This window comes from Cucurbita moschata, unplaced genomic scaffold, assembly GCF_002738365.1.
Source record: "Cucurbita moschata cultivar Rifu unplaced genomic scaffold, Cmos_1.0 Cmo_Scf00012, whole genome shotgun sequence".
Lineage (NCBI taxonomy): Eukaryota > Viridiplantae > Streptophyta > Magnoliopsida > Cucurbitales > Cucurbitaceae > Cucurbita > Cucurbita moschata.
This window is the reverse complement of record NW_019268528.1, coordinates 378,608-393,926: the sequence shown is the minus strand read 5'-3', so window position 1 is coordinate 393,926 and position 15,319 is coordinate 378,608. Positions and strand designations below refer to the sequence as shown.

Here is a 15,319-nt window from a genome sequence, read left to right as displayed (position 1 = left end):
AAAAAAAAAAAAAAAAAAAAAAAAAAAAAAAAAAAACTAGATTAATAAAAATATTCTTAAAAATTTAAAGTACCTTTAAATATTTTAAAATTTTCAAAAATACGGACCAAAACCATTAATACTTTATTTAAAAAATAGTCTTAAATATTTAAAATGATTTTAAAAATATAATTTAACTTTCAAAATTATTTCATGAAATACAGTAAAAAATAACTTTAATTTTAAAATTTTTTATTATTACCCTAAAAAAAAAATTTAAAACTTCAAAAACATCCTTTCAAAGAATACTATTAAACTTTCATTTTCAAAAATTTTATTTTTACCCTTAAAGAATAATTTAAAAACTTCAAAAACGCCCTTTCAAATAATATTCATTAAATTTTAAAAGTAATATTAAGAAGTTTGGAGATAATCTACGAGGTGCTGATTAGACTATTTTCATCATAATTTTTTTTTTATAGAGATAAAAGGTTGTTGACCCAGCTTCTAAAATTTTCAATATTTTTTTTAACGGTAAATATATTTTTAAATTTTTTAAAAAATTGAAGGGTATTATTGAAATTTTAAAAGTTAAACTATCTATAATTTTTTTAATAATATATATTTAAAGACGGAAAGTCTTAAAGGTATAAGAATATTTTTTTAAATAAAATATAAAATTGGAAAATATTTATATTAATTTAGCATAAAGTAAAATAAGTTTGAAAATGATTGTAGAACATTATATTAAAATGTTTGGTCAAATAATATTTTGTCACGATCTATAAAATTATCCAAAGTTATAAGGTTGGTTTGAATTGGAATTTAAATTTGGCTTTAAGCTATGATGCTATTCACTTCCACAAAACCCGCTGCAAAGGAAATCTGCCCTCACTCAAAAAAACTCCACCTGTAACATCATTATGCCTCGCCTCACACACATAAGCACCGCAATAAGACACCACACCATAACTCAAATCCCCAAGACTTGCTATTAAATTCCTTCATTTTTTCATTTTAAGCCTTTCTTATTTAAAAATTAAAATACTTTAAATATTTAAATGCTTCAATCAAGGATATTTTAAAATATAAATGTATTTTTTTTTCACTAAAATTTATAAAAATATTATTCTATCTTCGAGTGCTTATATACTAATTTAATATAATAAAATTTATATATTTAATGCCTTTAATGGGTTAATAATTTAAAGTTATGAACTTAGTTTTTTATATTTTTATATAAATATTAATTTCGAATTTTATTTATTTTAAAAGAGATAATTATGTCATTGATAATATTTATAAATTCTCAAAATAGAGAAAATGTGAGTGATATAATTTTTTGTTTATTTATTTTAAATTTTTTATTTTAGATTTTAAGTGAAAATAAATAGCAATATACACGACAATACGTATATATTTATACGTACTTACATATATCTAGGTATATATACACACACACACACATATATATATATAGCGTTTTTCGATTTTTGCATTTGACTCTTTTTTACCTATTTTTGTAGGTCGTAATAATGGGACGGGTTAGATGACTAAAAGCTATTTGCTCGAAAGAAGAATGCAGTATATTGAATAATGAATGATCGAGAAGGGTTGGATTTGATTGAGGGCTTTACTTCTCTCCGTGAGCTTATGAACTCTAACTGTGGAGAGTATTGTGAGAATCGACTTACACAGAAAAATCAAACCTAAATTTTTCAAATCGGCTCGAAAGAAGAATGCAATGAATTGAATGATGAATAACTGGGAAGGGTTTTACCTGATCGAGGGCTTTACTTCTTTTCGTGAGCTCATGAACTCTAACAGTGGATAGTACTAAAAGAAGTGAAGAACAATCAAACCTAATTTATCTAATCGGCTCGAAAGAAGAATTGAATGATGAATAACCGGGAAGGGTTTCACTTGACTGAGGGCTTTACTTTTTTCGTGAGCTCATGAACTCTACCGTAGAGAGTACCGAAAAAAGTAAAGAACAATCAAATCTAAATTTTTCGAATCGGCTCAAACGAATAATGCAATGAATAGAACGATGAATAACCGGGAAGGGTTTGACCTGATCGAGGACTTTACTTTGTTCCGTGAGCTCATGAACTCTGACTGTGGAGAGTACTGAAATAATCGACTATGAAAAACAATCAAACCTAAATTTCTAAATAATAATAATAAAATAAATAAAGCACTTTTCTGATCAAGAACCCATCTCCATAATTTGCAAATTCGTCCAAAAAAACTGGAAATTTATGCGAATTGGAGATGCCCACGAGCCATTGAGTGCCTTCGATGCGACGTTTGGTGGGCCAACGATGATTCGAAATTAAAGCTACTGGATAAAGATCATCCAATGCTTCATTCCTTCCACATGACTCTTCTCTTTATATCGGTTTGTTTTTTTTTGTTTTTTTTTGTTTTTTTTAATTTTCTCTCACTTTTTATCAGTTCCAATGCTCTTTTTTCCCCTTCTCTTTGCGTGTTCTTTCGTTTTCGGTTCATCATTGCCGAAAAATGCAGCTCTCTCGCTCTCTCTATTTAAGTTTTTGGATCGATTTCGTCTCCGAAGAATGTTCTCACTCCGTTCTCTTCAATCGATATCCAGAATCGCTTCTCTTGTAAGTACTTCCCTTCTGAAACCTTATAGTTTTGGTTCTTCGTTTCTGCTTCTCACGAGATTTTTATTGCTTTGTTTGTATGCACTCGATTCTTATTTGTTGGCTTTTGAATGTTGTTTTTGGAAATTTGCTGTTTATTTCTCTTGGATGTTCTTATTTTCGAGAAGGATCATGAATCAAAGCCAAAATAAATCTAGGAGTTCTCGATTTTATGGAAATGTTAAGTGTTATGTGCGCATTAGCAGTATTTGGTTGATATTTTTTTACTATATGATGGAGATATCAACATTGAAATGATCGGATACTTAATTGCTACTCTCATATTGTATGCTAAATGTTGCCGAATTCTTCTGCTTCTACTCATCATATTGTGAAATTATAAGCTATAATCGCAGAAATTGAAGATTGGATGGGAGATGTACACACTCAGAATGAATTGTATGAGATTGCTTCCGCGGTGAGTGCTAATTTTGCAAATCAGTTTCGAGTTTGTATAATGTGCTCGATTTTCTTTAGAACATATCAAGCCTGGCCTTCCAGATCTCATATTGCTGCTATTCATCTCAGGCACATGGTGATACTCCTCAACTCTTCAGTATTGTATCACCATTGGATGACATTTGTACTCATCTCTTGGCATTGGCTAGTTACATAACTCGTCACTTCGTTGGATTTATCGGTACGGTTTGTTAATTCGCGCATGTAGTATCACTTAGTTTCTTATTTCTCTGCCTTCCTTGATTGCATCCTTATAGTAAAGATGGACAATACATTCCTATAACTGTTGTACTTTAATTGTTTTGGTGTTGCTTGTGCCAGAGGATCTTGTAGCCCGAGATGTCGACAGACTTCTCACCGACCATATCATCATTCCGCTAGGAGCTTGTTTGAATCCTTCTGGTCAGAACAGGCAGAGATCTGTCTCGGAAGGTTCATCATCCTTCATACCTTGCTTTGCCGGTGCCTCGGATTCAAGGAACGGTTTGCTCGTAGATAGAACATCAGATGTAGAAAGTATTTATAGTTACGAGGTTGCTTCTCCCATTTTTCAAGGGTAATTGACATGTTCTTTTTGCTAGAAAGTCCTATAAAGTAGTCTCATTGAACCTAGAAGATCAAATTTCAAAGTTTTTTCTGTTATTCTGTGAAATAAGCTTAGAACTTCTTGTTCAACTATATTCAGTCCGGCCATTTTTTTTTTTTTGGTGTAGGTTGATGCTCCCATTATACGGTTTACAGTTTGTTCAAAAATTAGCATTATGCTTCTTGAGAGATTGTTTCTCGTGCATTCAATGGGTCGAACTCCGCCTTTCAAAGTAAGAAAACATATTCTTGAACGTATGCTCTTTTCTCATGGACCGACGTTCGAATCTATATACTTTGTGTTATTTAATTTCTTTGAACTCGGATCGATCTTCACGTTTAAAGATAACTGACTGATTTTTTATTTGGTACAGTGTAATATTTAGAATTCGAAAAACCTTGATCGGTTCGTCGGAAGATATTGGATGGCTGCAGAACACTCCTGGTATGCCTCCTGTTGTTGATGGAACAGAAAGATTCTTGGAATTGCTCTCTGAGATAAGGTTATAATCTTCACAAACTTCATACATATAATACATTTTTTGAATCTGGTAGGCTTAATTCATACTCTTGTGACGTATTCAATAGCGAATCGAATTCTCTACGACTATTTAGTTCAAACTCCGAGTAATGACTATCGAGTTATTCGTCATGGTGTTTGTTCGATGATGTTGTTTATTTGAATCACGTTTTCTTAAACTATGATATATATTCTCCTTTTGTATTCGAGATTTCTTAAATTTTCGACTCCATTTGTTTCGATTTAGGAACGGAGAACACAAACTACCCAACTCGTTTGTTTATTTATTAATTCCAGGTAGAAGAAGAACTCTGATTTGTTTTGATCATTTTGATGTGTTTCTTTCACCATTGTAATGGAAATTTTGACTTCCCAGGTCTATTTAGCAATCATGGTCCCTTGTATTTTGTGGGAACCAAGCGATTTTTTTCAAAGATGGGCCTTACTTGCCATATTGCAAAAATACATAGTGAGGTAATAAATTATCTCCCTTCTGATGGTATGTGCATCGAACGAACGAATAAATGAACTGGACCGATCAAATGTATACTGGTTTTGTTTCCCAATTATAGATTTGTTTGTTTGAACTCCTTTTCCGTGCTTGAAGGCGTCTGTAGAACACAATGCCTGGGAGCTAAAAGAGTACGTCGAGGAGCTTTACTGGGGCTCGGGCAAGCGAGTGATGCTGCTCGGACATAGCAAGGGTGGGGTTGATGCTGCTGCTGCATTATCAATCTACTGCAATGAGTTGAAAGATAAAGTTGCTGGCTTGGCTCTGGTACAAAGTCCATATGGTGGAACCCCATTGGCTTCGGATTTCCTTCGCGACGGGCAGGTTGCTGACAAAGAGACGCGGAGGATCATGGAGCTCTTAATATGCAAGATCATCAAGGTTGTATTATCTTTTGCCTTTTCAATTGCTTCGTTGTCAGGGATAGTTGTCGGTCTGATGAGGCGAGGAAAAGGAGAAAAAACGACGAGTCTGTGCACTTCTCGACATTTCTCGTGAAAATTATGGAACATATGATAGATAGATAGATAGATAACTTATCTTCAGCTTCAGGAATGTCGTGTTGTTTTTTTATTGGAATCTTTGATTTATGTTTTTGTAGGGCGACATTCGAGCATTGGAGGATCTAACGTACGAGAAGCGGAAGGAATTCATCTCAAACCACGACCTCCCGGAGAACATACCAATACTCTCCTTCCATTCTGAAGCACAGGTTGCACCAGGAGTTCTTGCTACAATGACTCAGATAGCAAATGCTGAGCTACCTTGGCTACCTCTTCCAAGTTCTTGGACAGAATCCGACACGGTGGTGCAGGGCGGGCGGCGTGTTCCAGTAGTGATTCCCCTTTCTGCTGTCATGGCATTGTGTGCTCTTCATTTGCAGCTTCGGTACGGAGAGAAGAGCGACGGTTTGGTGACACGTCGTGATGCTGAAGTTCCTGGCTCGGTCATTGTGAGACCGAGCCAGAAGCTCGATCACGCTTGGATGGTTTACTCTTCCAGGACTAAGAATGCAGGTGATCCTGATGCTTGTGAGATGTGTGAGGCAATCTTGACACTGCTTGTGGAGCTTGGGATGAGAACGAAACAAGTCAAATAGAGATGATGGCTTTCTTGTAATTCTTCCCCAAATCAGACCCAAATTCGTCCATCGGAAATTCCAGTGAAAATTTCCCGGTGCACTTGAATATTGAAAACCGGCCGCATTTTTCATACGACGGGTCGGCTGGGAGTTTTGGATTTCAGAAACCAAATGTTGCTTGATTTTATGGTTGACGACATGTAGTTTTGCTCCCTTCTTTTAAATCTATTTAAAATTTCAATATTTTTTTAGTGCATGCTTGTTTTTAATTAAAACATGAGAACAGTAGCAATATAGTCTCACAATTACTTAGGAAGTGAATTGAAAATTTTAAAATTAAAATAAAATAATTAATTTTTTAAAACTAAGTGAAAGAAAAAAAAAGTTTTTTTTTTCAAAAAAAATAAATAAATATTTTCATTTAAAATGAACAAAAGATAGATTGACGGATTTGGAGGTTCGAGAAGTATTGTTCATCCCCTTGCACTTGCCATAAAAATGTCTGAAAGCTAAGCTAATTGTGGTTAAACAATTCAAGCAACTTTAACTATAGTTAACAATCACTAGTTAAGGTGTTAGGGAAATAGTATAGATATTACTCTAATATATCTACGATGGTATGATATTGTCTACTACCCTTCTATTGACATGGTTAAATTAAGAACATAACTCTAATATCATGTTAGAAATCACAGCCTTTCACAATTATATGATATTGTCCGCTTTAAGTGTAAACTCTCATGATTATGCTTTTGGTTTTTCAAAAGACCTCGTCTAATATAGATTATATTTCTTACTTATAAATTCATTATTTTTTTTCTTAATTAGCTAACGTGGGACTACTCCTACTAGTTATCAACTTTAGACGTCAACTTGTAATAAATAATGTAATTATCATTTTTTAAATATATGATTTATATTTTAACTTGAATTCACTATTCTTTTCAATAATTTCTATAGTTTTAATTTAATATAGAGGCAAACAATATGAAACATGCTATAATATTAGCTATACGGCATGGCTAAATTAAGAGCATGACTCAAACGACCCTTGAGAATTTCATAGACATTGGTAAATTAAGGGCATGACTCAAATACTATGTTAGAAATCATGACCCTTCTATTGACATGGTTAAATTAAGTGCATGACTCTAATGCCATGTTAGAAATCACGACCCTCTACAATGGTATGATATTGTCTACTTTAATCTAAGTTGTCATGGTTTAACCAAAAGGCCTTATACCAGTATAGATTTATTTTTTTTTAAATCCATGATTTTTTTGTTAATTAGCTAACATGAGACTACTCCTAATAGTCCTCAACTTTAGACGTCAACTAGTAATAAATAATGTAATTGTCATTTTCTAAATATATGATTTTTTTTTTAACTTGAATTCACTATTCTATTCAATAATTTCTATACTTTTAATTTAATATAGAAGCAAACAACTAAAATACAAACAATATAAAACATGCTATAATATTAGCTACACGACAATGTATTTTTCATTGTGGGACCCACCAACATCTATTTGTGACTGTGGGACTCACCAACATGAAGCACGTACTCATAAATTTCGTCGTCATGTGCATCTAAGATGATTGTACGATTAAGAACTATTCAAGACCCTTAAAAAAAATTACAAAAATATCCCTAAATTACATTAAATATGTTGAAATAACACTTGCATTTTCAAGAATATTCCTAAATTACATAAAATTTACACACAAATTATTAGTATTTATTTCAATCGACCCTTTATTTATTTATTTAAAATTGTTGTGGGTGTTATATTTCGTTAATTTCAATAAATAAATAAGTGGGGCCCACTACCAGCTGAAACGTGCCGAAATTGTTGAAGCAAGAAAGAAAAGGACAAGTACCCCATCTGAAAACGATCTATGGATGGGGCCCATGATGAAAATGGGCCTATTTCTAGATGGGGCCCATGACAAATTCTTTGTCATAAAAGCCCAACAACCCCATTATGTATCGACTCCAACATTAAATTGTGGTAGGCCCATGGGCCCTCAGCCCATTAAGAGGAGTGATAACTAAGGCCCATGAAATGACAGTTCACGTAAATAGGAAGAGAGTAATACCATGGGAACTACGTTATAATTTCTACACCCCCATAGAAATAACACTGTTCTTAATTATTTATTATTTTTCATTTTTAAAAAAGTTATGAACGTGGACTAAAATTTTTACCGACACATCAATTTTTTTTATTAAAACTTGTTTATAAAAAGTTAATATATTAGCAAATTATTATTTTATCGATATAATTGGACACGTAAACATGTCACATACTTGTTAAAATGTTATATATTAAATTTATTTATACATCATCTGTCTAAAAGAATTATTTTATATTTTTAGATAAATTATTTAATAAAATAATAAATTTTACCACCAGAAACATTTAAAATATATTCGTATCAGCATAGATAATATTTTTTATAATTTAATCCATAACAATTTTCGCACCGAACCCACAAAACGTTCAGTATAATTTTTCCTAGAGCTCTTGATAAAATTTTATATAGAATTTACTATTTTATTAGAACGGGGCAACTACTCCAATTGGCTTCAAGTCGTTATTGATGGCGATAACTTTGGGTGTAAGCTTAAAACTTTGGCAATCGGTGTCGTTTCCTTTTTTGCTAAATGTTTTAAGCACGTGGGAATTTAGCAATTATCTCTCTCCGACGAGTCGTGTTGATAAAAAGGCTAAAAAAGTCCATACGTCGGAATTAATGAACAAAAGCGATATTGAAAAAAATATTTATATAATCCGAATTGAGAGCCAAAAATGTCGTTTTCTGAAATGAATAGCTGAAAAAAACTATCTTTTACCATATAGATCTCGGAAAGTTACACATGGTAAAATAAATCTCGAAAAGTTACACATGGTAAAAAACATAAGATCTAAACACAAGAAAGAGTTCAAGCTCGAGAATTTTGGTGGGTCTTATTGTTTTTATTCTCACTTCTAATTCCAAATATTTTATAGTAATAATTAGGTAAAAGGAAATTAATTTATAAATTTGTAAAAAAATAGAAAAATAAAAAATAAATATTTGGTCCACATATTAAATATAGGAAAGGGTTTTGATCCAACTTTGCATCAACCACTTCTACAAGTATTCACTTTTCAATCACTATTGGCATTAATATTTTCAAACAATAATTGTTATAAATTATTCCATTATTCTCCCATATTTTAAATATTATACATTTTATATAAAAAAAAAATTAAAGCATTATTTACAATAATAATAATAATAATGTAAATTAATATCATAACTGAGGTGTAATAAAATAAATTTGGTAAATATTGTGAAAGGAAAAGCTATTGGTTTCGCGGTTGGAGTTAGAAAGACACGGTTCAGTTGGACCGGCATGTTTGAGTCAGTTTAACCGGTTTGGCCCATTTAATTCGTTTTTTTTAACCATTTTCAACTATAATAATATTTATTTTGAATTTAGAGCTTAATTAAAGAATATTAGGCTGACTAAAATTGTGCTTTATAGGGGTTTATACGAGTTCGGTTTAGTTGGATTAGAGAAATCTTTCAAACCAATCCAAAATTTTAGGTTGGTTGAGTTAGTAGCTCGAGCAATACAAATAAGTTTAGAACTCAACTCAACCCAACCCTCTATTTTCTGATTGGGTTTTGTCCCAACTAATGTCGAGTTACTTTTTTATAATAAATGTATTTTTTTTTTTATGGAAATTGATCCATTTTCTTCTAACAACAAAATAATTATAGTATAACTCAAAAATGCCCATAAGATTTTTTTTTTTTTTTTACAAAAATATTTATTCATTGAAATTATTTATATAAAATATTTATTTATTGGGACATTAATAACTACTTTTTTATTACGTTTGTCCCTTTGCCTCCAAAAGTTGTTGCATACCCATAAATAAGTATTAATGAACATCTTTGCCAAGTAATCTCTATTAAATATAGCTAATTAAATTAACACTTTAAAATTTAATTCTCAAGCCATTACTGACCTGTCACAGAACCAAAAGACATCAATCATACAACATACTTCAATAAAGATGTGCAAAGGTTGTCAAAATTATCAAAAGATGTTTCAATTCATGCCATATTGAAGAAGAGTGAAGTTTGATTGTTATAATTTTTGGGTGGGTTACAGTTTAGAGTAATTTAGAGTTATTGTATTGTAACACTTTTTATTTAGTTTAGGTTACATTTACATAATGGCTAATTATGGCCCTAAAGGATGAATGTTACAACTGGCATGCCTTTAATAGTTTCATTTTTTAGGCGGTATAAAACCATATATGTTGTATTTGTAACAGAATTTGAAAATATAGTAGAAGAAGCATTTATGCTTTTATTTAGCGAATGACTAAGTTTTTTTTGCAATTCTATGTAGTTTAGGTTGTAGGTAAAATTATTCAAGTTCGACATGATCAATCTTGCATGTGAAGTGATTCGAATCTCAAACAATGTTCTTGCCTTGAGATACTTGATCAACAAGGTAATCCGAATCTTACTCTCCTTGCAGTGATTTCCACATATCACATATATTATCATATCTATTTATTTTTTAATTTTAAATCAGTATTAGAATTGCACCATTTCCTATTATTTTCAGTTAATAAAATAAATTTTGTATTGAATTTTATAGTAAATATTTCAATTAATTAAAGTCCAAATCTTAAATTTTAGGGTAAGATTATTTGATTTATTTTGTTTTCTGTACGGATAGGTCAAAAATGGTATTAATTTGGTCAACGAAAATAATTTAAAATGTCAAAATTCCAAAAAATAAAGGGGAAATTAAATTTGGGCCGGGTCCACAGCCCATAGTAGGCTAGTTGATGAGTTCGGAAACTCCCTCAACGGAGCTGTCTTGAATAAATATAGACAATTATTTTTCACTTTTAAAAAAAATATATTTAATTCTAAAAAAAACATATTAATGAAATTAGAAAATATTTAAATACCTTAAAATATGTATATTTATTTGTTAAAAATATTAAATGATTAAGTTTTAATATCGAACATATTAAAATTTAAAACTATAATTTTATTCTCTTTTGGGGGAAATAATGTTTAATGTTAAAATATTTTTATCTTTGTTAAAAATAAATTAAACGTTCAAAAATTTGTAAAAGAGTTTTCATTTTTTTCTTAATATATATATATAATTTAGTGTATTTCGTATTAAAATCAGATATTTTATTTTTTATTTATTAGATTAAAAAACATTTTTTTCATGGTAAATAGTTCTTTAAATTTTACTAGAAAAACATGGATATATATATATATATATTTTGTCTTCTTTAAATTATTAAACATTAAATTAAATTTTATATCGACATAACCAAAGAGTTTTATTAGTGTTTTTTTAATTTTAAAAATAAAAATTAATTTTCAAAACTTGGCTCGATTTTTTTTACACTTTAGTAAAAAAAACGGATAACAAAACACGACAAATTAGGAACTTCTAAATTGTCGAACGTATTTGATATACACTAAAATTATAATTTACTTGAAACTCGAGTTTGGTAGGTAAAAAAAAATAATAATAATTAGTTTACTCTTTTTTTAGATCAACAGATCATTAAAAAACGAAAAATTAAAATATTTGACATCTAGGTCGAGAATATGTGTTTGAACATGCTAAGTACACCTAAACTCGACAAATTATTTTAACATCAGTTTGTTTGGAGGTCGGACAAATGTTGTTTTTTTTTTTTTTTAAATATTTATAGTAAAAAAGAATAAAACATGGCAATATGATGGGTGTTGGAGGGATGTAGGAAGGAATGCAAAAGTTTTTGGCCATGAGTTAAATGCAAGGAGACAAAAAGGATAGGTGAAATTGGAAAGGAACTATTCATTAAAGTTAGCCATTCATTGTGTGGTTCCTATAGGAAGGAAAAAGGAAAAGCCTTCGGAAATTATCATTAATGGCAACCAAACCCATTTCAAGACATCTTTTTCCCTCTTAGTTTCAAAGGATTTTTTTTTTCACATATGATTTCCATTTATTTTATGCCAAAAATGTTGTAATTTTCTAACTTTTTTATATATATATTTGGTCTAAAGGTTGGATGTTATTAACGTTAATTTGGAAACCTAAATGTTATATTGATTATTCTGTATAGATTAATAATGGAAGTATTTATTAAGTTTTAAAAAAAAAATTAAAGATATTTTTTAAATTTAAAATAAAAGTTTGAGGTATTAATTTTTTTTTTTAAATCTTAACCGTATTTTAGTATTTTAATTTTTTTAAAAGTTCATAAGTATTTTTTAAATAAATAAATGAACTGTTTTATTTAAAACTATTGAGAAGGGTATTTTTTTAAATTTTCTTTAGTTTATGGATATTATTAACCATTTTGAAAGATAAGGAATATTTTTTTTATTAATTTAGAAAAAACAAAATTAATTGGTCTTTTCTTATTAGATATATAGAGTTTGTATGATAGTGATTTAAAAGCTTATCTAGTAACAGTTCTATGGGTTTGTTTTGTAGTTTTTTTTTTTCTTTAAATAAATGTCTATATATAAAATAATTTAATTGATTTAAACTAAAGAGACAAAATAAAATAAAATGTTTAAGAAGATCCCATAAAATTGGAATGCAAAATGAGAGTAAGGTTAGAAAAATGTTTTAAATTATGCTTGTGGTCCTTATTGTTGGATGATGGAAGTCCCACGTCGACTAATTTAGGGTGTGATCATGGGTTTATAAGTGAGGAATACTAACTCCATTGGTACGAGGCCTTTTGGGAAGCCCAAAGCAAAGTCATGAGAGCTTATGCTCAAAGTGGACAATATCATACCATTGTGGAGAGTCGTGTTCGTCTAACACTTATGGACTAACATTTTTAAAATTATATATTTGTTGATAATTGTGGAGAAGAATTCCACGTAAATAAGAAAAAAAAACATGATTTTATATAAAAAAAATAATATCTATATTGACATGAACACTTTTAAAATTTTAATTAATAAAATGATATAAAATTAAATTTTATATTTGAAGGAATCGGTTAATTTTAAAAAACATGGTGTAGTGGTAAATTCTAAATTTTCCAAAAGAAAAAAAAACGAGTAATAAATTTGCAAAACAGAGCACATTTACTTAGCTGTAAAATAATAGTTACAGTCATCAATATTCCTTCTAAATAACGAACAAAAACGGCTGGCAGAGAATAAAGTAACCAATGGTTAATATAGAAATAACCAACGTAAGTAATTATTGAGCAAGTGAGTCTCACCCAAAGTAGAAAAGTCAACTAATCACCCTCTTGACCAACTCTGAAATCGGAACACGTGTAAATTAACTGATTCCATTTATTTTTTACTCTTCCAATTATTAAACTTAAAAAAGTTATCTAAATAATACCAAACCGTGAAATCTATTTGTAATTAATATGTTTGAGCAAATTAATTATTTAATTAGTAAAGACATATTTTCTTTAAACTTTTAGTTTCGAGTTTTTCCTCGAAGTTTTTAGGGTGTGGGATCCTCTAATCCACGCCCAGAATCCACAACTTTTCAGGGTCCAGTGTGCTCATTGACACTCGTTTCCTTCTCCAATCAATATGGGACCTCCCAATCCATCCCCCGTCGGGGCCCGGTAACCTTGCTGACACATTGCCTCATGTTCATTCCCCCTTCAAGGCTCAACTTCCTCATTGGCACATCACTCGGTGTTTGGCTCTAATACAATTGTAACGGTTCAAACCCACTGTTGACAAATATTATCTAATTTAGGCTTTCCCTTTTCTTCGGTGTTTTTCAAATGCATCTGCTAGAGAGAGATTTCTACATTCTTACAAAAAAAATGTTTTGTCTTTTCCTCAACCGATGCGGGATTTCATATAAATGTAATGTAATTTTAAACTATAGTTTAATATTTTTGAAATTATTCTCATTCAAAAGTATTATTGGTTCATTTATATGTTATTTCACGTCACATTCAGTAATTTTTTTAAAAAATCTATTAAACACTAAATAATTAGACATCTTTTACTTGTTACAAATTTGCACTTTTTACCCTAGAAAGTTTCTTTCTCTCTCTCTAGACTTTCTCTCTCCAATGTGGGTTGATGACGTGGCGGAGGTACATTGACTCCATGCAATGTGCTACGGCCATTGGTGGTTGTTTAAAGCCCCCCTCCCCACCCCCCAATGCTTCTCCACACATCTTCAATTTACTCCTCACTCTCACACACGTTTCCATTATTCTCTCTCTTTCGCTCTCTTTCTTCCAATTAATTTCTCACCATAATATCTCCGATCACTCACCAATGTCCAACGCCACCGCGCCGGAGTCCGACTCCGGCGGCTCCAATTCTTCCTCCTCTTCCTTTTCAACTTCATGTTCCATCTCGTCTCCAACGAAAAAAGCCGGTGGCTGCCGGCCAAAGCGCGCGCGGGAAATCACCACCAACAGTCGCCACCCAATTTACCGCGGCGTCCGAATGAGGGCGTGGGGAAAATGGGTGTCGGAAATTCGAGAGCCAAAGAAGAAGAGCCGGATCTGGCTCGGCACCTTCGCCACACCCGACATGGCAGCACGTGCCCACGACGTAGCCGCCCTAACCATCAAAGGCAACTCCGCTATCCTCAACTTCCCCGAACTCGCCGCGTCACTCCCACGCCCCGCTTCCTCCTCCCCTCGCGACGTCCAATCCGCCGCCGCTCTCGCCGCCTCAATGCAACTCCCTAACGCCCCACCTCCACCCCCACCGCCACCACCACCCTCATCGCCTCCATTTACGTCATCGTCGGAGTTGGACGAGTCGACGCCGGAGGAACTGAGTGAAATCGTAGTGCTGCCGAGTTTGGGAACGAGTTACGAGGAATCATCCGAGTCAGTGACCGAGTTAGTGTTCGACGAGTGGCAATATGGGCTTTGGGATCAAAATCAAAGCTCAAAAGAAGAAGAAGAAGAAGCTTATGAGTTCTTCATAGATCAAATGGCAATCGCGGAAAAATCATTTCAAGCTTTACCCTTCTCGTGGTAACATTAAATTGCTACAAATTCAAGCTGGTTGTGAATTTTCTCTCTCTTTATTTTTTTTTTTATTTTAATTTTAAATTAAATGTGGAGTCCTTTTACAATTTTTTTAAAAGGGCTATGAAAAAAATTAAAATTAGGGGTCTTGTCCAAGTGGGTGTTTTCTTCCTTGGTTTATAGTTCCATTTCCTCTCTCTCTCTATTATTCAATTAACTTTTTTATTTTTATTTTTCATAATTTTCTCCATTTTTTAATTAAATAATTTGTGTGGATTAAAATTAATTAAAAAAATGCGCGAATTTCAACTTAAATAATTGACTTTACGAAAATTTGACTCATAAGCTCAATTTTTTAAAATGTTTTTATATTTTTTTACTTTTTAAAAATATTAATGAAAATGGGAAAAGAACAAAAGGGAAAAAATAAAAGGAAAGTGAAAAAAGGGGAGCAAGAGGCGTAGTGATGGTTGTCATTCTTGCATACAATA

General features: G+C 31.4%; 2 protein-coding genes across 4 annotated transcripts; both read left to right on the top strand.

Annotated features, from left to right (window-relative positions):
• The first annotated feature begins 2,250 nt into the window (after window positions 1-2,250).
• LOC111450228 lies at window positions 2,251-6,044 on the top strand. Of its 3 annotated transcripts, none has more exons than XM_023090242.1 (10): window positions 2,251-2,606; window positions 3,002-3,063; window positions 3,174-3,285; window positions 3,426-3,660; window positions 3,818-3,922; window positions 4,064-4,192; window positions 4,457-4,506; window positions 4,586-4,683; window positions 4,817-5,189; window positions 5,322-5,712. In XM_023090242.1, exons 2-10 carry the CDS (start codon window positions 3,016-3,018, stop codon window positions 5,423-5,425), a joined length of 1,254 nt encoding a protein of 417 aa, XP_022946010.1. In that variant the 5' UTR covers window positions 2,251-2,606; window positions 3,002-3,015; the 3' UTR covers window positions 5,426-5,712. The 3 variants fall into 3 exon arrangements, with proteins under 3 accessions (XP_022946010.1, XP_022946008.1, XP_022946009.1); XM_023090240.1 differs by having other exon boundaries at window positions 2,263-2,606; window positions 4,817-5,101; window positions 5,322-6,044; XM_023090241.1 differs by having other exon boundaries at window positions 2,263-2,606; window positions 2,990-3,063; window positions 4,817-5,101; window positions 5,322-6,044.
• Window positions 6,045-14,010: 7,966 nt separating this feature from the next.
• Window positions 14,011-15,041, top strand: LOC111450558 (ethylene-responsive transcription factor ERF039-like). Its single transcript, XM_023090753.1, has one exon. It carries the CDS (start codon window positions 14,119-14,121, stop codon window positions 14,836-14,838), a length of 720 nt encoding a protein of 239 aa, XP_022946521.1. The 5' UTR covers window positions 14,011-14,118; the 3' UTR covers window positions 14,839-15,041.
• Window positions 15,042-15,319: the final 278 nt, after the last annotated feature.

Bases quoted from the DNA above. Each gene is read 5' to 3' on its own strand.
- LOC111450558 (XM_023090753.1), top strand. From the start codon at position 14,119: ATGTCCAACGCCACCGCGCCGGAGTCCGACTCCGGCGGCTCCAATTCT.
- LOC111450228 (XM_023090240.1), top strand. From the start codon at position 3,016: ATGGGAGATGTACACACTCAGAATGAATTGTATGAGATTGCTTCCGCG. The intron at 3,064-3,173 runs GTGAGTGCTAAT...TATTCATCTCAG, and splicing joins TGTATGAGATTGCTTCCGCG to GCACATGGTGATACTCCTCA. The intron at 3,661-3,817 runs GTAATTGACATG...TTTTTGGTGTAG, and splicing joins GCTTCTCCCATTTTTCAAGG to GTTGATGCTCCCATTATACG.